This window comes from Trachurus trachurus (assembly GCF_905171665.1).
Source record: "Trachurus trachurus genome assembly, chromosome: 7".
Lineage (NCBI taxonomy): Eukaryota > Metazoa > Chordata > Actinopteri > Carangiformes > Carangidae > Trachurus > Trachurus trachurus.
In genome coordinates this window covers 23,581,748-23,606,456 of record NC_139901.1, presented here as the reverse complement: position 1 = coordinate 23,606,456, position 24,709 = coordinate 23,581,748, and the positions used below count along the sequence as shown (strand labels likewise).

General features: G+C 42.1%; 1 protein-coding gene across 1 annotated transcript in view; it reads right to left on the bottom strand.

Annotated features, from left to right (window-relative positions):
• Positions 1 to 24,709, bottom strand: part of LOC310989249 (glutamate receptor-interacting protein 2-like) — a gene marked incomplete at both ends in the record, with an annotated part of 28,821 nt that overhangs the window by 377 nt on the left and 3,735 nt on the right. Inside the window, 22 exons of the mRNA XM_083976246.1 lie at positions 313 to 459; positions 2,278 to 2,502; positions 2,861 to 2,975; positions 4,064 to 4,223; positions 4,342 to 4,524; positions 5,021 to 5,160; positions 5,515 to 5,659; positions 6,364 to 6,509; positions 6,911 to 6,974; positions 7,373 to 7,453; positions 7,556 to 7,701; positions 9,237 to 9,423; positions 10,741 to 10,902; positions 11,145 to 11,273; positions 14,624 to 14,793; positions 14,888 to 15,035; positions 17,139 to 17,284; positions 17,966 to 18,041; positions 18,153 to 18,236; positions 19,031 to 19,176; positions 21,204 to 21,339; positions 22,080 to 22,160. Of these exons, the coding sequence (XP_083832372.1) occupies positions 313 to 459; positions 2,278 to 2,502; positions 2,861 to 2,975; positions 4,064 to 4,223; positions 4,342 to 4,524; positions 5,021 to 5,160; positions 5,515 to 5,659; positions 6,364 to 6,509; positions 6,911 to 6,974; positions 7,373 to 7,453; positions 7,556 to 7,701; positions 9,237 to 9,423; positions 10,741 to 10,902; positions 11,145 to 11,273; positions 14,624 to 14,793; positions 14,888 to 15,035; positions 17,139 to 17,284; positions 17,966 to 18,041; positions 18,153 to 18,236; positions 19,031 to 19,176; positions 21,204 to 21,339; positions 22,080 to 22,160 (3,017 nt within the window). The remainder of the gene's footprint in view (positions 1 to 312; positions 460 to 2,277; positions 2,503 to 2,860; positions 2,976 to 4,063; positions 4,224 to 4,341; positions 4,525 to 5,020; positions 5,161 to 5,514; positions 5,660 to 6,363; positions 6,510 to 6,910; positions 6,975 to 7,372; positions 7,454 to 7,555; positions 7,702 to 9,236; positions 9,424 to 10,740; positions 10,903 to 11,144; positions 11,274 to 14,623; positions 14,794 to 14,887; positions 15,036 to 17,138; positions 17,285 to 17,965; positions 18,042 to 18,152; positions 18,237 to 19,030; positions 19,177 to 21,203; positions 21,340 to 22,079; positions 22,161 to 24,709) is intronic.

Below are 24,709 nucleotides of genomic sequence, written 5' to 3'. Positions count from 1 at the left end.
ATCACAATCACAACAACAAAACAATAGCATACAGACCATGTCTCCATGTGTCCAGGCTGTAGCCCTTAACTTAGAACATATGATTAGGTGAAATTTAGGGGAGTGCAGAGCTAGGCTAGCAATTTCTCCAAAGTTTCTTACTGTCCTTAATGCTAAGCTAAGCTAGCATCTTGGTAGCAGATCTATACTGAATGAATAGCTGAGAGTGATATTAATCTTTGCAATCTCTTCTTGGCAAGAAAGCAAATTAAAGTATTTCCCCAGTAGTCAAACGTTTCCTTAAAGATGAGGTTCATAAGTAAACAACAGTACCTGAAGTATGCGGTCAAAAGGCTTTAATCCTGCGAGGTCAGCTGGGCCATCCGGACGAATCATATTGACGTACACCCCTTTCTCCAAGAGCCCGTCAGACACACTGAAACCAAAGTCATGGCTCTCGAGGTCTTTCCTTATTGTCACCTGCAAACACACGGTACCTTAGATTTACACAGGATGCAGCAAACAGCACATCATCATAAATACCTGGAGGCTTCTACACAGATTTAAGCTATTGTGACCTTTAGTCTGTATAGGTAGAAGAAGAAAAACAACAGCTGGATCTAACTGGATCCTAGTGACAAGAAAAATTAATTGTATCTTTGCCTTCATCTTCCAAACTTTTTGGAAGTTGTTCAGGTCACAGTGCTGAAACACAGCACGTTATTTATTTTTCCATCTTACTTTTTGCAATAAAGTGTAGGCTATTTCCAAAAATATTCAAATGCTTCTTGGAGGTGGACATAATAAAGTGCAATTCAAGGTGTACCAGATATTTCATACTCATATTTCATGTACAACTTTCAACTTCACAGCGGTCGTAAGTTTTTCTTTGCCATGTACAGGCGTCTTCAATTATCCACCTCCTACACTAAATAGTTACAGCATCCAAAGCCACATGGTTTGTATTATTTGCTTCAGTTTGGATTTGCAGCCACACAATAACAAGGTCAGCAGTTTAACCATGACCAAACAAGAAACGGTTTTGACGACAACGCACATCAGGCTCAGATATCTTTCCATGATATCATTGAAGATGTGTCAACTGAAAATATTTCTACTTTCCACACTGCGGGACGTATCTGGTCTATTGTTGGCCAATTGTCGCCCCATTCAGTCAGTCAGAGAGATAGATGAGATGCACCGATAACACCACACAGTACACTGACACACCCTGGGTTCACAGTGTGTGCACCTGCTCAGGTAATATTGTGTAATTAGTGTTGTTGTGTTTTTTGTCCTACGCGTTGTGCAAGTCCTGACTGGCCGGGTATCCATCTGGGTCCAGTTACATGGTACTGTCAGGTGCAGCGGGCTGAGTGGAGGAAGTACGCAGGCACACACTTGATAATGGGCAAGTTCAATCATGACGCTATTGGTTGTACCTTGTTCACCAAGCTGTGAGTGCAGCCGACTGATCCGTCAATAATAATGTAGATCATTCAGCGACGCTTGGAGCACAGCTCGTAAATTACAGTGGAATATAATGTACCTGAGGCTGAGGTATGTATAAAATACTATAGCAACAGGGCAAGTGGAAAAGAGCTTTCATACTACATTTCTGGCAAGTTTTGTTTTAGATTACTAAAGAAATACTTCATAATTATATGGTGTAGTAATATTGTTGCCAGATAAAAGGGAGGGAAAATGGGCAAATGTGATATAGGTAGAAAGTCTCTAAATATGCAGTGTGTTTATAGTTTTGATTTACATTATTATTATTGCCCTGGGCATCAAAACATGTCTGTGAGGACAGGTGTATGGTTGTATACTAAAGAACACAGTTGAAGTTTTGGGATTCAATGTAGGATCAGTTTATCGATGTAGTCATGCCAGATAAAGATCTTAAAAATTAGTTGTTTTTGTTGTGTTTTGTATTTGTAGCAGTTACCAAGTGAACCTAGATTGGAAACAGTGCGTAGATAAATTTTATCTTTGGATATAAACAGACAGCAGTGTATTTACATGTCACTGTGCCTCTTTTCACCAAATGGAACATATCATTGGCGTCTGACTCAGGATTTCCAGTCGCAGGCCGATTAGTATGTTTTTCTCCACTGGGATGGAAGTAATTATGCTTTAAATCATATGATTTAATGTCGCGTAAACCTGCTGGTCCCATGTCTGTACCCTGTAATTCCTTGCGATTACCATCATTTCCTACATGTCAGATTTTGTCATTGGTTTTTAAAGTCATTATGCAGATGAGAAATGTTTAAAGTCACTCCCTGACTATACTACCTTGTGCAGTGCCAGAGTTGTTGGGGACAACATATCGCCTGGGTCCTCTTTGCCCCTGGCTGAAATGTCTCTGGCTCCAGTCGACATGTTCAGGTTGCTTTTATTCTCACACTCGGCATGGATTCCCTCCCTCTTAATGGGACTAATTTCAGACTGAAACATCAAGTCTTCACTGGTCTTGGTCTCCTCTAGGTACAGACTAAGTGCACTACCTGTCATGGATGCCTGAAAAAGCACAAAATAAGAGGGGGTATTAGAGAATCATGTATTACAAAACATCATGTATTACGAGACTTAAGTTTGGAAAAGCAAAAATATACACATATATAATCTCTCAAGCAGCATAAACGGTGCCTGATTAGAGGCAGTGGCATTGTGCAAATGCCTTCCTCGGTCAGTGTGGCAGCAGGTGCCCAGCCTGTCTTGTCAAATTTAATAACAGATTACACACTGTGGCGATTATCATAATGCTTCATCTGGCATGATCATTTAGGCCGACACAGACCTATGAATACACGAGGAGGACAAAGCAGATGGAGGAGGAGGAGGAGGAGAGCAAACAGGAGAAGGAGGGGTCGATTACCTCCAGCTCCCTGAGAATCTCTGACTGGCCACAGGTCTTGAGGTCCTGCAGAGCCTGGGACCAGAAGCTGTCGTCCTGGTTCAGGGTGCCATGGCAACGAGGGGGGCTGATGAATCTATGACAATGCAGGAACCAGAACATGAGAGCAGCCCTGCAGTCTGGAGGCCGGTACTGCGTACAAAGGCAGCATGGGAAATGCAGTTTTTGGGCTGCAGGCTGGAGAGTCCCTTTGAAAATCTCTCAGGACCTCAGTGAGGGTTTATTGTAAATTCTCTCACTTGTGGCAGCTCAAACGCTGAGGAGTCCGCTAGATTAGATAAAGCCTTTAATAGAGTTCAAGTTTATAAAAGTAATGTCTCCCCCACAAAAAAAATGCAGAAAGTATGTGACACAAAAGTTCAGGGCAAAAAGTCAAGTGTGAAGAGACAGATAAGGCTGATGTATCCTTGGGCGCTTTAGTTGCTTTTTCTGAGGAAACGTTTTTGGTGTGGACAAGGGGCGACAGAAAAAGATGTATCTATGTGAAACACCAAAGAGCTCGAGGGCAGTTAGTAAAGCAGATGAGAGAGAGAATACCTGAGAAAGAAGAGAAAAGGACAGTTTGGAAAAGCACAAAATGTGAAAGCATACAACATAAAATGAAGAGAAAATAACACAGAGACACCAGTTTGTTTTTGTCACTGAATTTAAAAACGGACAAAAAAAAAAGAGAGACTTTTACTGATACACAGTGGTGGAAAAACTGCTCAGAGCTTTAACTTTAGTTCGAATTTAACAATGTAATACTGCATTATGAGTAAAAGTCCTGATTCAGATAACTTCATAACTTAACTTGATTACAAGAACAGAGGGATTAGTAAGGCTAAACACAATTTTAAAAAAAAGTGGAAGTGCTCTTTACAAATTGTAAAGGAGCAAAGCCAAAAAAAAGTTGGGAGCCACTGATGTGTTTAATAAAATTATGAGTAAGTAAAGTGCAATACATTATTTTTCTCTGGGGTATAGTGGAGCGGAGGTAATAAAGTTGCAAATGATATTTTACCTAAGCCCAGTCCAGGGGATGTATTAGAAAACTTTCCACCACTGTGATGGTGTTATAAATTAAATAAAATATGTTCTTTGCTGTGAAATCAAAAACACTTAACACTTAAAGCTGCACCAACATAAAAACAGGATGTTGACAGGAGGGAAAGATGCACTCACCCTGGTATCTTGTCCCACTCATCCTCAGTGAATCTCCCATCATACAGCACTGAGTGGTGGACTAAACCTGCAGAGCTCGAACTGGTTTGGCTCCTGTTCTTTGAGCGTCTCCACTCATTTGGATTGAGCAATATATCAGATGTTTTGTGAAGATATGTCCCTGAAAAAAACCCAAAAACCAAATCAACAAACAAACCGGATAAAAAAGGCACATATTTCACTAAATGTGAGGCAGGAAATGGGTCATTTTTAGGCAGCGAATATCCAACGGGCCTCACCTTGGCTACTGTAGCCTGCATCGAACCCTGAGCTATCCCAGGAGCTCATGGCAGAGTCTATACTGGGAACAGTGGCAGAATAGACCTCTGAGTGTTTACTGGTCTTCTGGGAGCCTGTCAGTTCATCTTCTGTATCACTTAGAAACGCAGCTTCTCTCTCTGCGTGATGTCGGCCATCAGACTCTGGGAGCAAACACAGACTTAAGTGAGTGTTGAAGTAGGAATAAATGCATTTTCTGACATTTCTAAAACTGTGAAATAAAACACGTTCTCTGCCTACACATAAAATGCACAGTTTTCACAAAAACAATAAAACTTTTCTTCTAAATTTTTTTTTTTTTTTCTGATTAGCATTTGTCTCTAATTGTTGGCTCTTTCTCATCCAGTCCTCTCTTTTCCTCCTCCTTTCTAAGTAAAAGTGTCGGGATGCGAATGTAACTGTGCACTGATTCAGTTGGACTATTCTTTCCACCAGATTATTAAATTAAAAAAAACAACTGCGGATGGTAGGAAAATGCTTATCAATGTGTCATGATGTAATTTATCTAGTCAACTATCATGACGTTCATTTCAGTTATTCCCCTTGTGTATTTTCTATTTTAACTCAGTGCTACATCTTCATTTCTTGGCAAACTTTTAGGAGTAATTAAAAATAATTAAGTTTAACCCAAACCCATACGGTCGGCTTGTTTCTTGATCTTAAGAGTGACGGACTCCCCGGCCATCTGCAGGAGGTGGATGGCCTCGCTCAGCGGTTTTCCTTTCAAACTGACACCATTGATGGCCAGGACTCTGTCCCCTATATGGATGGCTCCAGTCCTGCAGAGTGAGGAGAGCAGAGGAGACAGAGATACCAGAGTATACCAGACAGTACCGACAGGCGGGTCAGGAAACCTGTCATGCTGCCAGCGTGCTGACTGAGACAGACAAAGAGGCTTTTTGTTGTAGGAAAAAGATGAGACAGCCATTGTTTATCGTCTTGTTTATTTCAAAAAACTGTCTCGAAAAGTTGACCACGATAGATTTCACTGGCCTCAGCCTAAGTGACACTATGTCAAGTGTCACCAGCTTCTCAAATAACTACCTCGACCCCTCCGGCCTTTCATTCCTCAGCCCCTCCCCCCCCCTCTTCCCCCTCTTCACCCTCTCACCTCTCCCCTTCACCTCCCTCACCTCTCTGCCAGGCCTTTCTTGGTGAGGCCAGAAATTACGATGGGGTCAAAGGGCTCCTCGGTGCCAGAGATCGTGATGCCCAGGGGTCCGTTATATCTCTTCAGCTCAACTGTGTAGATGATGGAGCCTGACATCTCCAACTCATCTACGGCACATGGATGGAAACACAGCATAGCAATGAATAATATGGTGCTTGGTGACGTTTCCCCACTGCTCATACACTGGATTAATGTTGTGTATTAAAGGGATAGTTCACCCAAAATTCAAATTTCTGGGAGAAGTTTCAGAGTTATCTGTGGCTTCTCTGAGTTACAGGGGGTCTCGGCGTAGCAGTGCATGTCCATATAACGGTTGCAAATGGATACCAACTGTCTTCGTAACAAAAAGACACACCAAAAAACATCCAAATACCTCCATGCTGCTCGTATGTAATGTCCGTCTTGTATTGAAGCCCCGAAATGTGAAATTGCTCCGTCCTCTTCCTGGTCCGTCCAATTTGGACGAATCAGGAAGAGGAGCTTCCCCTACAAACAAGCTTGAAATATAGACTTATTTAATTTTTTTCGGCACAATTTCGCATTTCGGGGCTTCAATACAAGATGGACATTACATACGAGCAGCATGGAGGTATTTGGATGTTTTTTGGTGTGTCTTTTTGTTACGAAGACAGTTGGTATCCATTTGCAACCGTTATATGGACATGCACTGCTACGCCGAGACCCCCTGTAACTCAGAGAAGCCACGGATAACTCTGAAACTTCTCCCAGCCCTTAGTCGACATGAGGGTGTGTAGATAATGAGTGCAATTTGAATTTTGGGTTAACTATCCCTTTAAAGTGATTAATGTACCGATGTTGTCCTCGTCCTTCTGGATTCGCAGTTTGACCATGTCCTCGGCCTGCTGCAGGACGTGCATGGCGTCCTCCATGGTGCAGTTCTCTAGGCGCACGCTGTCGATGGCCAGCAGCCTGTCTCCGGGCTCCAGAGTGCCTGTTCTACCGGGCACAAGAGGAAGAGGATCGCAGCCATTAACTGGGACCAGAGCGTTGTTGCCCCTGACTCACTATCAGAATCCTATTAGCCCAGTGTCTCAGTGGGATCCTTGGGGGTGACCGCAACCTCGCCCTCAACATAATCGACACTGAGCCCTCCTGAAATGCAGCTGCTCTGCCCTACTGATCCAGTTTTGATAGCTCAATCCAATTAGGCTTGTATTACACAGTGGATTCACAAAACAATTTTATTTTGCTCCACGAATAATCCCACACAAGCCTGGAGTTGTTAAGTGTTCAAATGCTGTCCCTGCCGCAGGTCGTCCATGTATTTACAAGACGACATATAAGCCCTAGTGCTGTGAGAGCAGGAACATTATTAGTGTGATGATGAGAGGACATACCTGTGTGCTATGCTTCCTTTTCTGATGTCAGAGATGATGAGGGGCTTGCCGGGTTTTTTGCTTGCTGGTAAAATAAAAAATAAAAAAATAAAAAAAGGGGGGAAAATTTGGGAAAAGGAAACGTTTATTTCAAGAGACATGACACAAGGATGAAACCATGGTAACTGACTAAATATTTTTAAATTAGTCATCCTCCTTTTCTTTTTGTTGCACTTGTCCCAGTTGGCCTCCTGTTTGCATTTTTTCCCCTCAGCTAGTTAGAGCAGAAAGGGTAATGATGAATGTCGATACAGGCCAGCATTATTCAGAGGTAATGAGGTATGTGCCCTCATGCTTTTGCAAGCCTGGGTTTTATGGATCAGAGAACATTGATTCAAAGGAGAGAGTTACCGTTAGCAGGTCTGTGGGACAATATTGAACAACACTGCCCCCTGCTGCATGTATGCTTGCCAACAAACTCACCACTGATTGTGATGCCCAGCTCCACTCCTCTCCTCTTGGGCAGTTTAACATGGAAGGTGCCACTGCTGGGAACCACTGACTCTAGGTGACATTTAAAAGAAAGATGTGAGCAGAAAGCACAAATAAACATGTGTTCAGGACAAGAAATTGCTTAAAAGTGCATTAAAATGCGCTTCATGTTACCTGCAACATCAAACTCGATCTCTACTGTGACCTTATTGGACAGAGCGGAGTCTCTGAGCAGCTGATGAGCTTCTTCCAAAGTGCCGTCTTCAGTGGGAATCCCATTGATTGACAGCAGCCTGTCTCCAACCTGCAGCAGCCCACACCTAGGTGATGTTTTCAAATTAGAAAGTTAGTTAGCTTATTCATTTATTCATCTTTATCCATGATATTCATTTATTCAGAACATTTGGAGGCATGAGTTCAAAACATACACTCAGCTGTCAGGTACAATTATTGCATTTTAATTAGAAGTTCTGCCTTAAACCTCACATAATCAAGATTATAATGTTCAGTTATTAATATTTAAGATATCTTAAGTTAATTAGCCTATACCTTCATAAACAGTTACCACGCACACACACTTATGAGTCAATTAGAGTTACAAATACATTTTAAAATCTTTTAAGTAATTTTTAAAATATACTATATAAATAGAAAAAAGGTGCAACTTGAACCATTTTCCCCCTGTTTGTTCAATTGACACCCCAAGGATAGTTTATTAAGAAAAGTATAAAAATCTAGAGCACTTCAACCCTCCATATTTGCAATTGTGTTTTTCCTTCATGAAATGCCCACAAAAATAGTCAGAAAATAATAAAATATCAGTTAATTAACTTATTTATGGAGTAATGGTTTCAGTGTGCCAGCATCTGCAAGATCTTTGAAAAACAAAATATAATTGCATAGCCTCTGGGCTTAACATAAACACAAAACTGACTTATTTGAACCTGAAAACCTTCTCAGCGAGGAAAGGCACATATAGGAGAAAAAAAAAAGCCCATCACATTTATTCAGACGTCTAATTGCGAGGGCACACTCTGAAGCACTGTCAACTGATGTTAATTCATTAAGGGCCACCGCTCATTAACCTTGTGTGGAGGCTGAGACACCAACATCACAGTTGGATGCTGTACTTGAGTCACTCCTGTCTAACTGCTCCTGGACTAATCGTGTTACAAGACCCAGGGGAGAAGGGCCGGTGCTGTCGGCACAGACACTATCATTAATCTTTCGAGACAAGGACAGATACTGCGCGGTGGTCTGATCAGAACTGTGTGTTAATTGGACTGCAAACATGTAGCTCTGAATCAATACTACACATGGATATTGGGGAAGAGGGGTTAACCATTAAAAAAAAAAAAAAAGGTGGTACTGGCTGGATGATGAACAGTGTATGATAAAGAAAGCCAGTCAGTATAGGCTTTATTCTCTAGGGAATTGTACGTATATGGCAAGTATATATACACAGTAGTTGTTGATGCATTTCAACCGAGCGACTGACAGACCCACAGAGGTCTCCCTTGAGCCAGGATGCCTGAAAAAAAAATTGGAAATATATATAGAAATATTGTGTATCAGCATGTTTTTCCAGCTTTTACCCATCTAGTGACCCCTCCAATTTCATTTGTGACTGAGTCTGTGGGTCCAGACCCCCTGTTTGGGAAGCACTGCTGCAGGAGACAAAAGCAGCTCCCCTGCCCTCAGATGACATACTCATTGAGACACCGGTCTAAAATTAGCCTTTTTTTTCACATGTGGTGTTTCATTGCCAGGCTGAATGATTAGCGCTAAGGCCCTCTAGTTCAAGGTGACTCTCTCTGTGACATTTGTTTACTCGTTAGGTGTCTCAGCCCGTTACCTCTCAGCCGGGCTGTCGGGCTCGATAAAGCGGATGACTGGGGGAGCGGAAAGGGTTTCTGTGGCAAAGACACCCCCCTGCAGCTGGATCCCAAAACCTGTGAGCGGATCCCCCCTCAGGACGACCTCGCTTGTTTCCACATGAAAAATCTGACCCCCTGGGCCGACAGAACTGGACGCCAGCGATACTGTGGGGGAGAGGGGGAGAAAGGGTGGGGGAGAGGGGAGAGGGGAGGGTGGGACATCAAAGAGAGATATTACTGGAGAAGTGGCAGATAAATGGAGCAAGAGGGGGATTATGGGGGACAAAAAATGCAGGAGAGTAAGGGGAAGAGACATGCAGCCACAGAGACGACATGGGAATGGAGAGGGAATGAGTCACTTATCAGAGTTTACATCAGTCATGTTGACGTCAGCGATCAGTCAAATCTGTTCACACAGCGAGGGGGCGAAACAGGAGGGAAAGGTGTTCAAAAAACGGCTCTGCAGCGGCAGCATTTTAAAGGGTCAGCTCACCCAAATTACTGCAAAACATTTTCTTACTTAACCTCTATTAAGAATCCAGCCCTACAATTTTGCCTTTGGGTTGAGATTTTCTTCTTCGTTGTGAACAGGAATTAATTTGTGGTGCTTGCTAAGAACACTTCAAATTACATTTAACTCCTTTTAAAAAAGGTCTCCTGGGGAAAATAAGTTTTAAACGGCCTGGAACACAGCAGGATGGATTGCAAGGTGGTTAGCTGTGATGTAAAGTGCAAGCTATTTGATCTAAATGGGCTAAAATAACACAGTTATGCTCCCTTAAATTGCAGCAAGTAAAAGACAGAAATAAGCACCAAATATCTGACCAACACACTCGTAGCTCAGTGAGGCTTTACAGGCTTAACATCACCATGTGAACATTGCTGATGTTAAGCCTGTATGCCGTGGTCACCGTCTTTGTTTAGGGTGTAAATCTGCTAACATTTGCTTATTAGCACATAAAGTAGTAATTTTAGTTTAAACTGGTGACTGGTCATGTAACCAAATACCGAAAGCACTAAATAAAATAGAATATTCATTTTTTTTGTTTGCCCATTAGTCTGTATGCTTGCGAACCTCTATCACCTGGGGGCAGAAATCTTTACATCACTTTGCTTAAACCAATGCAGCGTAGCTCCATGCTCCTGCAGTAAATCCTCCCTTTCCATGAAGGTTGTACTATTCAGTTTCTGTTAAAGGGGACGGACTGATTCAACATTATGTAAACAGTGCTGTGTTAAATACAGAGATGTACTCCTGTTAGTCAGCCTGTCCTCAGTGATATAAACCATGTGGAGAAGAACATTGACCTTTCGGTATCACATAGTTTTGCTGAGGTGTACCTACTAAACTAGCAACAGTGTAAATATGTCACAACTCAAGGCGATGAAAACCAAAACTATGTCCACTACACCACCACACGCTGATGAGGAATATTCTTGAGCTGGATGGAAACAAAAGGGAAGGTAAGCAGTTGGTCATACGTGAGCTTTTGTGATCCTTCTTCCTGGTCCTCCTCTTGCCCGTGGAGCTGCGGGGGCTGGTGGGCGCGATGGGAGGGATGGGGCAAGGCAGCGTGTTGCTGCCCTGGCTGCTGAAGCCTGAGGTGGCTGTGGATGAAGGGGAGAAGCCACCACTCACCAGAGCTGAAGGTGGACATGGCACTAGGTGTTATCAAAAGGCTGGTACAGTAAGAACAACATCACAGTGACACCCATCCACAGCAGCAGCAGCAGCAGCAGCAACACACACTCATGGGAACATGCAACAAAGGAAAGGAACAGTGCCGGGGTAAACCTCTTGGAAAAAGACTTAAGAAACGTGCAGAAGAAAAGGCTCCTGCTATGGTGTCTTGCCAGCAGCGGTGCTGTCACTAGTGATAACTTACATTTGCAGTGGTCCTGCTGGTTGTGTGGGTGGCTTGGGCTGCTCCATGTCTTGCTGTGGCTGGCATGTGGGGGATGGCAGTAGTTGCTGCTTTGGTCCCAGTGATGATGGTTGCTCTTCTGCACTTTTACTGCATCGGCAAGGAGGCAAACACATCCATTAAGTCAAACGGATCCATTTCTCTAGATCCGTTGTTGTCACTTTTCTAAATTCTACCCATGAAATCATGCTTTTCAGTTCCATATCTAAATCTGTGCCACACCACACAGCGCCTGGAGGATAAGTCAGAGCATAGTAATTGATATTTAATGTTTTCGTCATGGTACACTAGATTAAATCCTGTGGTTTAATGTATTTTGATGAGCATCTGAGACTCAGTTAGACACAAGGAGATGAATGGGAAGTGATTCAGGGTCTAAAAAAAAAAATCTTACTTTTACTCGCAAGCTTCCAAAGAGCCGAGTGCAAATTTGAGATCATTTTTATCATTTCATTTTCAAAATGGCCTAAGGGTGCAAAACCAGTCTGAGTAAGTTGGCCACAAGGCATGATGAGGAAACAAACGGGCTGTTTTTAGGCATGTGGCTAAACCTTGATTGGGCACAGCTGAATGTTTGCTCGTTGATGATGTGGTATGTCTGTCTCTTGAATCTGATTGGAGGACATTTGTTGACTTTTTCTTGCTTTGAAGCAAAAGGAGAGCAGTTTTTGTTCATCCTAAAAAGGCTTTTAATCCCTCTTTTGAAAGCCTGTGTAACAAAGTGCATTCAGTCCAACAGTATTCATGAAGCATGCAAAGAGAAACAGCTGACCTAATGTATGACACACACCTCCATAATTAACTTCCCTTTACAGATTCATGCAGCTAAATTTGTCACTGAATGTTACATGTGACAGTAATCCTTAGCTGCTTCATTTGCAGGGGTCTGATATTTGACAACTGGCTCACATGGATGGAGGATTTGCGGGAAACATGGATGACTACAGTAGTCCATGGGGCGTTCAGGGGACCTGGTTAAATCCAACTGCACATAATCAGAATACATGCAGGAGAACCTCCAACCTTTTGCGAAGAACCAGTTTCTTTTGGACTCAATCAAACCTGCAAAGCTCTACGCCGGCTTACGTTAAGCCCACCTAGGGGAAGCTCTCCAAGAAATGGTGTTTTCAATCTATGCTGGTGGAAGGAAACATTAACTCCTAATCTCTTAGTGGCCATATCAGTCTTATTAAATCCCCAGAGGAGATTAGACAAATTGCATCTTATAATTGTACCTCATCCTGGAGGGAAAAGAAGCAGGAGAAATATCTTATCATAACGTCACAACGCCTTTTTCAAGAACAGAATCATTATTGAATTGGGGTTTAAGAAGATACATGCCAGTAAGTTTTTGATAGAGAAGTGATGCCTGTGCTGTTCTTTGAATTGAAGCAATTTAATAGTAAAAGTGAGCCACAGCGGTTTGGAGAGTCTTCTTTTGTGTGTTTTCTGTAGTGGTGGGATGTAGCTAATCAAATACTGAAGCACAAATTTTAGACACTCAAGCCCCTTACAAATAAAACATGGAAAGCTTAATAGATGATTTTTTGGGGGGTGTAAACAATGCAGATGAGCTTCTAACTTTCTGAGTGATCCTTTTACTGGAAAATGTAGCCACCACAGTCACAGCAAATCCACAATTAACAATTAACATGTTGTCTTAATGGACTGCTATTTCATCCTTGTTCCATTTTCTGACAACAGAAAGAGAAAAACATGTAAATGAGAACAGCTTTATTGTGAATTCAGCTGCAATAAAATACTGTATTTGTGAACACAGAGAGGGGGAGAGACCGAAATGATAAAGAGCTAAAACCCGCTGACACCAGGCAGAATGCAAATATGATGCAGTCCAGCCACATACTAGGTTTTGACCTAGTCTTGTTTATATAAAAGCTTATACACTTTATGATGTCGCCCTCTCAAATGTGAGGATTTGTTATGTCTTTTTTTTTTCTTCTATTCTATATATATATATATTTTTTTTTTTTTTTTTTTTTTGAGATATACACTGTTGGACAAAATAAGCATTGTGGAGATGTTACTCTGAGACCTGAGTAATGTTACCAGATACAAATTCTTACTACTCAAATAATCAGTTGTTGGAAGACAATCAGCAGATTAATGCAAAACAAACACAATAATGAATATAATGAATATAATCATTAGATTACACTATTAAAAACTGATAAAAATAGTTCAGTAAATGTGGGTAAAACACAGATGGAAGTTTAGCGGATAAAAGGGCAGCTTGCACACTGAACCAGCCACATAAATGAGCAAAGAAGAAAACAATCACAGAGGAAAGGATTCAGTGATCCCAGAAAATACTGAACTCCGGCTTTGTCATGTTGTATGATTCTTCCCGTGCTAACATGTTATGTAGTCCCTGCAGCTGCTGACCCAGAAATAAGTCTGCAGAACATGGCACAAACATGATCTCTGACAGAGAAAGTGTGTGTGCATTTGTGTGTGTGTATCCGTATCTATTTGTGTGTAGCTTGTTGGTATGCATAAGAGGCCTAGTGCGAAGGCAGAGGGATTTCGGCTGGCAGCGCGCGCACACACATACACACGCGCGCGCGCAAACACGTCACAAACCCGTACGCACACAGAGGCTGATTCACAGCACATGGAGGAGGGCAGCTCCAAGGCAGCAAGGCTCTTTACAGCTCGGGGTAAAGTAGCTAAGAGCAGAACAGTCACAATACATATGGTAAGAACAACATGCTGGAGCCGGAGTCTCTCCACTGTATATCCTCTACACACAGAAGCAAATGATGTAGTGTTAAAACTATTAGTCACATATTTCACATCCTCCCCCTGTATATCCTTTGCAATGTCCTGCACATTTAAATATTTGCACTCCAGCGTGCGTATTTATGTGGAAAAACCTGACAGACCATCTATACAGTGGGCTTATATATACAAATATTTAAATATTACAGTGGGGGAAGAAGCACACAGAGCCCTTATTTAAGTTAAAATACCAGTACAATGTAAAGATAAATACTTTAAGTCCTTAAAGTATAAGAACGGTATTATGAAAATGAGCTTGTTCTGCGGTGAACTGCTCCCTGGTTATGTGTGACATTCATTTTCAATACAGATGCAATCTGGAAACAGGTTGCTGCTCAAGATAAAGCTAGTTTTAACTACCTCATGTACACCTTGGTAATTTAAACCAGTGATATCTAACCTGGGGGTTGAGCCCCTCCAAAGAAGCTCAAGATAAATCTGAAGGGTGATGATGATCAACAGAAAAGGGACAGAAGAAAAAAACGAACTATATATTTCTTCTTATTTGTTTAAGCTTTTCTGTGAAATGTTTCAGAATTCAGCCTGTTTTGACTTCATTGTTTTGCACACATACTGTTATTCAATATGTTGCATATGCTTCATTTCCTTGTTTGTGTTTTTGTGTCACCTGCAGGACGTACCTGTGTCCTGTGGCCTGACAGGAAGTCTGCTCTGACTGGCTGGAAGAATCTCCAGTTTGACGATATCTGAGGTGCTGGCTAGTAGCTGCGTGGCCTCCATCAGGGAGCAGTGCTCTGAGCTGGTCCCGTCTATAGAAAGAAGGATGTCACCTGCATGCAGTGCGCCACACCTAAAGAGAGAAAAATACACAGTCAGACAGTGTTAGGAAAGCATCTGCTAGGAAACTGTCTGAGGGGCAGGAAAATAAAAGAGATTGTTTTCACCTTTCTACCACACTAGCTGGTTTTATCTTGTCAATAATAATGACTTGTTTGCTTCTGTATATTGTTGTGGTGAGGCTGATCCCCAGGCTGGCAGAGTGACCCTTCACTATTTCCACCAGCAGAGGGCCCGAGGCTTGCTGCACTGCCTCTGAAACAGATAAAAACGCACAGAGGGCAACAAGATTACAGGATGCATCTATAGCCAGGACAACAATATAATCTTTACAATCGCTTCACTCTTAATCAACAATGGAAAAACCCCTAAGCAGTCACGGATGAGCAGACTGTGATCAAATTGTTATGGGTTTCCTCTGTTGCTGTGGCAAAGTAAAGTGAAAGTAACGGATTCTCTGCATTTCTTGTTCCTAAACTGAGTGATTTAATGACTCTATCTTTGTGACCAAAATGGATTACACTGCTTTTCTAATGCTTTGTATCACTCATCAATGTGCTTATTGTGTAAACTGTCACATTCAAAGAGGTGCAAATCAATCAGAATAATAGTATTGCTCTTTTAATTCCTAATCACAACTCCTTATAATGAAATAACCACTGTATTTTGAAGTTGATAGTATGGAAATGCAGTTTTCTCATTTACAACAATGATGTTATTTTAAAACAAAATTAAAACTGAATTCTCAGATATATTGTTTTTATAATACTGCACGTGTCACATTTACCCGGCACATATTCGACTTCAGAGAAGGACAAGAGGACGGTCACGGGAGGATGTGGACACAGTGGGAAGACAGAGTTGACCTGCTGCAGTGAGGACGGCACAGCAGAGGCATATGTGGCTGAAAGTCGCATCATGCTAAAATATTTCCCCCGTTGTTGCTATTTATATTATAATGTTCCTAGATTGCGGTTCTAAAATACATTTATCTTATAACTGTGAAAACTCTGACTCGTTCAGGCTGAAGGCAGGAGGTCTGACTCCTAATTTCCCACATACGGAGAGATAATGTGTGTCAACTGTCCTTCGTGACCTGCCCTACTTCGCACCGACCAATGCAAAGCGTGCAATCCTGAGAATAAGTCACTATGGCCAAATGGAGCTAATAATCAGCATTTCAGTCATGTCAGTCAGTCATGGGCACCTTCCTTTTTAATGGCATATTTACTACTTGACCAAAGGTTGAGGATATTGTGATTGATTTCTTGTGTACTATGTCTGTCAGACTGGCTCTGTGTTGTTTGATTACAGATATAAAAAGGTTAAGAACATTGCATTTTGTTGATTATCCTGTTTATTGTTGGTACAGGAGGTGAAAATGTAGACTTTCATTTATACCAATACATTTGTCTTTGAAGCATATAAACAAATTATTTTAAGGCATATGACTTCACATTTATTATTAGGACATTATTATTATTAATAAAATAGGTTCGGCTTCCCAGCATGTCTGCTTGTTAATTGATTCATTCATTCATTGCCAGCGTGTGAGTGTTAGTTTCTTGTCTCTCAGGATCTGTGAGGGTTGACTATATTTTGGACTGTGTCTAATTGTCCTCTGGTGTATTTGGGTCAGGTCTGATTGATTCTCTTGGATCAGATCTTTTCCACAAAAAAGGGTTTGGGGAGATTTTCCACAGTTTTGTTTTGGATTAAGTAAAGGTCTCTAGTTAGAAATCTAGGCTGTGAAGAACATCCTATTGTCTTTTGTAGTTTTAGAGAAGTTTTGAGCTTGAGAAAGTGACCCTGATGTTATTCTGGCCTGGACATGGGAACTGTGTAGCAGAAAGCCTGTGTTTTAAACTGGAAAATAGAAAATATGTTAACAAACTGCATTATGGGAACTGTAGGATCAAGGACTCATCATAGGAGCTACAGATCTCAGCCTCTTTTGCTTATACTGTATTTCAATCAGTGTTTTATAAAACATGACAGTGCATTCTTGGGGTCATGTTAAAAATAAATGACAACTATTCCTGAAATGTGTCCCTACTGACATATTTTGCCTGAAGAATAAAGTTAAGCACTACAATGACTCTGGCATAGAAAAATATTTAATAAGCTGAGATGAAACCTGCTTTGATTCAAGGGAGGAGAGACCAACACGTTAGGATAAAACACTGCGTATCATCTACCCTTTTCCTGTTGAAGTGTGCTCTTGGGCCCGAGTGACTCCCCTGGTGGCGTCTCTAGCACCGACACTCACTCATATCCAGCCAAACGGCCACATTATTTACCCTCAGAGCAACACTGCCCTACCATGCCTCCACATATTCCCTGTGTGTGTGTGCTCACCCATGACAGAGACGTCATACTCAATCAGGAACAGAGCTTCCTGGCCGCTCTGCATCAGCATGGTCAAAGCGTCAGCGTGCTTCTCTCTGTTTAAAGGCATCCCGTCTATGCTCAAAACTCGGTCTCCTGCCTTTAAAGTGCTTTCCCTGGAGACACACAGAAAAGGAAAGAGAGGAGAGAAAGAAAGAAAAAAAACATGGGCGACCAGCACAAGATGCTCATACAAGCGTTTAAACACCAGTCACAGTAAATCATTAAACAGTTCCACATGAGTGTTCCCTCCCAGGTGAGATGAAGGATAAACGAGATAAACGGCCGTAAAACTCTTTGATGGTGAATTATGTTTGCTCCAGTGTTTTGGTGCTCACAGTTCTCATGTGGAAAAGTGCAGTGCTGCATTAGCCTCAGGATGAGCAGTGCCCTTTCTGCTTTGAAGATAACATACTCTATATGTATCGACGCCACAGTTTCATGCACGACCCTGAACACAGACGGATGCAAAGGACATAATAATGTGCACATTAAAAATATTGCTGCTTTTAAATCCTACGAATGCATTAATCTGGAAAATACAATTCCAAATGGGTAGCAGGCAAATATTGTCATTGCAGTCTAAGATAAGGCAATTAGTAAAACACATACCCATTAGTCTAGCCATCCAAATACACACGCATGCATGCACGCATACAATAATCTGAATATGCTCCTTCATGCATGAAGAAATCATAAAATGTATACAAGCCATTTACTTAAATGGGAAAGAGGTCTCAGACTTTTGGAACGTGCTCTTTATATGAAAACACTAACTCATCTGCCCATGACCTCACCTGTCGGCAGGGCCTCCGGGTCTGACGCAGGTAACCACCAGAGGACGAGACCTGCGCCAGTCTTCGTGGAAGCCACCTAAAACACACATCACAGAGATAAATCAGTGTAAAAAGCAAGAGCCAACTGTTTTTTATTACAGAATGCTTTATAAAAAAATCATCATATAAAAAAACCACGTACACTTACCTCTCATGACAAAACCAAAGCTGTTTCCCTCCTTGTGTAAACACACCTCTATGGTTTTCATGATGACCCCTGAGGGGGTCTGGACTGAGAGTAGGGAGAAAATGGTAAATTATTATTGTTAATATGATGATTTTTATAAAATAGGAACAGAAAACGTTGTCAGTGTCTTGTATGTGTTGAAACATTACTATGAAATAAACAATGTGAGAATATATTATTAAACTCAGTAGAGAAATTAATGATCTGTATTTAATCAATGTTAACTCTATCTGTGGTTTAACAAAGCAGAAATGATTTTATCAATGTAAAGCAGGAGTGCCTAACAAAGACATAAATGTAATTTGTCAGCCAAATTGAAACATTTATAAATCTATATACTGTCTTTTGACCTGCTAATGACAGGAGTAACTCTTATGTCATAATACAACACTCATCAGAAAGCCATGACAACTTGCATTTTGTTTTCATTATTTGTTTTTCTTAAATCCCAAATCATTGATTCTCACACTTTTGTTAATTTACTTACTGATCTTCCAAAGCACATCTGTGCACTTTAGTCAACTTTTTCAAGTTTTTTAATGTGCTCAATAATTAAACTAGCTTTTTGACTTTTTGGTATGGGAGGAAATTAAAACAGCTGAATAACAGAACATGACTTGCATCATGTAGATGTGCAGATTTGAAGCCTCAGTGTGTCTTCAGTCTGGAGCCTCAGACAATAATCGTGTTGATTTCTTATCTGTGTGCATTCGGAAACGCGTAGCATTTGTGTCCGTGGCAGAAAAATTTATCTAAATGTCTGAAATTTTCCCTTCATGCAGCTTTCTCTGTCTGCAGAGACTTTCAGGCAGAATATTTATCAGGCAAACTTCACCTACCGAATGGAGGCAGCTCATACTCCACCTCCAGCACAACCCGCTCCCCGATGTTCTTCAGCAGGCTGATAATCTCATCATGGCGAAGCTTTGACAGGTTGATGCCATTCACTGACTTGATGTAGTCTCCTACATTCAGCTGGTCGCTCCTGTGGAAAGTGATGGACAGATTCACAGATTCAATTTTTCAGGATTTGTACACTAATGAAGTGTAATGTAAACTATCAACTCAAGAGTCCATCATCACCTGGAGCTTGTGGTCATTTCTTACTGTGGAGGCAGGTTTCAACATCCTACAACTACAAACATCTGTAAACTGACAGATGTGGCTCACAATGATGAAACCACTGATATTAGTATATCAGCCAACAATTTTTAGCTGTTCAATGTGTTAAGAAATTGACCATTTATAGCAAATGCATATAGTTCAGTTTAGCAGAAAGGGCTCTGCTGTTGCTGTAACCCATTTTAGCGCTAATCCACCTGATAACACCTACATGAATATGGATCTTACTTAAATCAACAATACAAATCTCCACTTCAGGAGGGGGGAGGTTGGGATGGTAAATAAAGCTGTGGTAGCAAAACATTGTCAGGTTGAACACCTGATGATGATTTTAATGAAGCTAGTCGTTATGATGCCTTTGGCTGTACAGGTGCTCTGCTTTAGAGCAACCATCGGCTGATACCTCAATGCTTCGGTTTCACATACAACAACTTTCCCCTCCCGCTTCCCCGTGTTATTTGTAAGTTAGCCAATGTACGTAGCCAATGTTTGCTATGCTGCATTATCAAAACTTAAAAAATAACTAATTTAAACTCCTTCTAAGCCACATGTTTGTCACAAGGCCCAACTACAGGGGCCCGTCAGCAGATGTTGGCCATAGCCCCCCTAGACAAATTGATCTGATCATGATGATGCAATGAAATGCAAACATCTAATTTGAATAAATGTTACAGCTGCTCATGCTGCATAATCCTGCGATGTTAAAGAGGCAGAAATATAAACTGATGCAGTAATGGAACTATGCAAGGGATATTTACAGAAGTAGTCGTGATTGGTGTAATCATTTGTGTTGAAACATTGTGGTACTTTAATTATAGTTCCCTCTGCAGACTAATATACAGAGGCAGCTGTGTAGGGGAGTCAGTGTGTTGGAGTATGATGGAGAGGGCTGGCTGAAAGCCTCTCCTCCTCAGACACTGACAGAGATGACTGTACATGGTGTCTCACATATGACATTCTGAGTCAACACGCTGCTCATTGGAGAGCTAATTAAATAAATGGATGTTCTGCCCTGATCGCCTCTCTCACCTTTGGGCTACTGCCAATCAGCAGTGACAGCAGACAGACAGACAGACAGAGAGAAAGACAGACAGACACAAACACAAAAACACACACATACACACACACACACACACACACACACACACACACACATACACACATGCGTCTTAACCAGCAGCGCTCACTGGCCTGTCATCTGGTCCAGTCTCATCACACAGTGTCTCTGCTCATCGCTCCTGTCTCTCCACCCAGTAAATTAGCTACCACTTCCACACAAGCATGAAGTCAGCTGTGGGAAGACAAGCTGCTTGGAAGAATTAGCACAGTGTCTGTCTTTAAACCTCCTTGGAGTTGACAAGCGATGGCATATTGGGCCAAGACATTTTCAGAGGGGCTGTGTCATTCTTACAAAACTGTGTGTGTGTGTGTGTGTGTGTGTGTGTGTCTTCTGTCACACGCTGCTTAATCATCATGAAATGTGAGTCTTATGCTGAATTTCTTCACGAGATTGGTGTTGAGGAAAATGAGTTTCAATGTCGCTGACTTTGAGGGAAATCTGTTCAATTAAACTGTAATTAAGCCATCTTTGAATTTATAAAAACAAGTGTTATTGAATAATTACCAATTGAGCAATGAGTAACCAATATATTAATGCAACCTAAAATACAATTTATGGGCAAATCCTCTGTGGTTCCTTGGGGATTTTACTTTATAACAAGCCCTGTTTGGGCGGCATCAAGCTGATATAACACAACGCCTACAGTCCTGCGGTGAAGGTGAGCTGGTGCAACTTTGCAACACGTGCACGTTTGTGGGGGCAGAATAATGTGTACGGACAACCCGGTGAGGTTGCCAAGATTTAACCGCATCACAGAGCAGAGATCTCACCTGGCAGCTAGCCCACCTGGCCGTAGGTTTGACACTCTGGGCTTGCCGTCCTTGTCAGACCCTCCGGAGATGGTGAGGCCAAGGCTGCTGCCTTCTCTTTTCATCAGGTCCACCGTGGTGACTCCTCGGTACTCTTCTGCTGACAGACACAGAGAAAGGCACAGATCCGCAGCATTAGCGACTGCTTGACAGAATCACCCTGTCTGAGAGGCAACAAAAGACCCCTCTCCATATTTCTTTTCTGAATCTCTCACTGAAATGCTCTCTGACACGCAACCACATACTTTATTTTCTCACTGTCCTGTCTTTTCCTTGTTCCCTCAACTCTCTCAGACTGAGTGAATCTCTGTGACGGCTTCAGAAGGAGCACAGGAAGGAGATGAGTCTCAGCTTGGTGTTTTATTAAAAACCAATTCTAAATACTTGCCACAGAAAGGAAAGTGATGCATTATTAAATACAACACTAATTAAAAATTGAAAATTGCAGCAGTTCATTAATTGAAATCCAAATATGTTCGGAAGTGAATGAAAATGAGTTTGACATAACCTCTGATGGATATATAGTTACATAGTGTCGTCAGAGGACTCATTCTGTCTTGTGCTCTTGTGCTGCGCTGTTAAATCACTCCATGTGAAGTCTACGGAGTGTGGTTTAGTACCAATGACAGGTGCGCCACACAAGCGTTATTTTTGCCTTATCTAAGCATTCAAAACAATGCAACATCAAGCAAAACACAGCAGACATATGACTCCATACGTGCACACAAAAACCTACAGTATGACTCTTTGTTTTTGAGGATGCAGGTGAAGTAGATGCAGTCGCATGAATCAGACAGAAATCTCAATGATGTAAAGTCAGCTTTGACTGTATTGTACCTGAAAGGCTTCGCCTCCTGGACGAATGTGATTGGTCAGTTCCCCCGGAGTCCTTGCTCCCCTTTGAGTATGGTCCTTCATCTGAGGAGACAGCAGAGAGACATGAAACACTAGTTATAAGTAGGGAGACTCTGCAGCAGAAGGCTAAATGAACATGGCCATCTATTGCACATCATGACAGCTGCCCACACTTTCATGCCTTGAACTGCACCCTGGGTAACGCAGGGGCTCTAGGGGCAGGGGGGTAGTGAGGGGACATCACCAAGCCAACAGTCACATCCACCCATCAGGCACTGGCTTAAACTAAGTGATCAGCCTGGACTCAGGAACCTGGAAGGTCATTGCACTTTGTTTCCACGACAATCGTACAAAAGGGTCAAGAGTTTAAAATAGCTCCTCTCTGCGGCACAGACCCTTGAAAACCATTCATTTAACACAAGACTACATTTGCGACGACGAGCTTGATGTATGCGACCGCTAAAGCATGGGAATTTTCCTGAAGGAACAGCATGCGGTTAATGGACTGTTCGGCACGAAGAGAGAAAATCATCATTTTCATGTCATTTACAGCAGCTGCTACAGAAAGCTGGGAAACGTTCAATCTGCACTGCAGGGTGAATGTGTTATTTATTTATTTATTTATTTCTCACCCACAGTGGGACCCATTTCTGACACAGCACTGGACTGGGCTCAGATTAGCAGAGCCACTGCCCGGCCATCTGAACCTGAATGCAGCCACACAAGCATGTCAGCAGTTGCAGTGATGAGGAAACTGACTTGGCACTTCTCTAATCCTGTCCACTGTGGATTACCTTTTCAGCTGTCCAGCACAGTGATTGAACATCATATTATAAACTTAAAGAAGAGCTGTGCCAAGTCCCCCTTTCAAAGAGTGGAGGGGGCATGTTAGTGTCAAACACAACGGCCATCAAACTTAAGTCATCACAAACTAAAGTCTCCAGTGACCGAGGTTAATGCCGCAGGTTACAGACACTGATCAAAATCTCCTTTTTCTAACACCCCTTTGTCAGAAAACCCCTAAGTACCCTATAAAGCAGAGGTTTTCAAACTTGTAGCTTGGCTCATTGATTTGGTCTGTTCAACACAGGCGGCGCTTAGAGGCAGCGGCAGTGGCTGTGGCTCCGAGAGGCAACTGAGGTACTTCAAAACCCTTAGCGCCCAATTACCGCAGTTTGCTTCAAAAATCGTTCTCCTTTCCAGGAGACAAACTCAGTCAAATTTCAACATGATTCTCATACCCAAAAGATTCAGCGTTACTTTCTTTCCATGAATATAATCAAACCCAATATACATCAGAATGAATGTTCATATCTGTTGAAAGATTTACTGGAAAAGATGCTCCTTATAAGCTGCCGACAATCAGCACATTTTTAAGTTTTATTCAGTGTCAAAGTAACCCAACTCTGGGTGTGTATAGGGATTTCTGATAGGGATGCTAATAATATTGATCTATTCTTATAGGCCTGAGTGATATATAGGAGGTTGTCATCATTTGGTGACATTTCAGTTACACTGACATGTCTTTCTCCTTTAGCCGTGCTGATTCGTACAGACGGAACTGGGGGAGGCAAGTGCTGGGAGGGCATCCAACCTACTGCCTTCTCTCTGTCCACATCAAGTCTCCACATGTGCCCAGCTGAGGATGAAGCCTTCAGACAGCTGAGAGGCATGGATCCTTTGTCAAACCTTCTCTGACCTAAAACCTTTGGGCAAGCCCTGGATAAGTCCAAGAAGGAAAAAACATCAACCTTCTTGAGCAAACAGCTGGATGAGTCAGAGCTGAACTACAGAAATATCTCTCCTGGACTTGCATACATTAGTGATGTATAGTATATACAGGGGATATGCATAATACGGTATTTCACACACATCCCTGCACAGATATCCTGCCTTGTTGCTGTGAGGCACAAACACACACAAAGTGAGTGACACATCACAAACACATAAGGCTAGGCAAGAGTCTTGGAACCACACAGGCTCCTGAGGGGCCCTGACAGTCCAGCAGCTGTCATTGCAGTCAAAAGGCAACATTAGCTCTGGGTTACACAGACTCAGCGCACTGCACGTGACTGAATGCTACTGTACCATCAAACCATCCCTCAGCCGTCCTCCTGAAGCTTACAACAACCACCGCTGACCCCAACGGCCAGAAACTGGACCAGGATGAAGCCCCAACAATAAACCAACTACTGTTAAAATAAAATAAAAAACACACACCATCTCATATCAGTTGTCTTTGTAGAGCAGGTCAGTTAGTGGCTCGTGGATATTATATCTGCCAGAGAGGACGAAGAGTCTAAAGGAGCTCAGAGCGCCACACTGATTAAAATAAAATCTGCACATAAATATGTGGTGAGTTAATTAACTCCTGGTGTAATTCAGGGCACTGTACGCCATATCCAATCAGGATGTAGGTTAAATATGGGGGCAGCACTGACAATGACAATGAAATCATAATGCTATTTTAAGGAGTAAAACTTTATTTATAAACTGAGCCCTGCCAGACCCAGTTTATGTTGCTATATCTGCCCCAAATACACATGGCAGGATGGTATGAAGAGCTGGTGGTCGAGTCCGATGACATTTAAATCTCTTGCAATCTACCACAG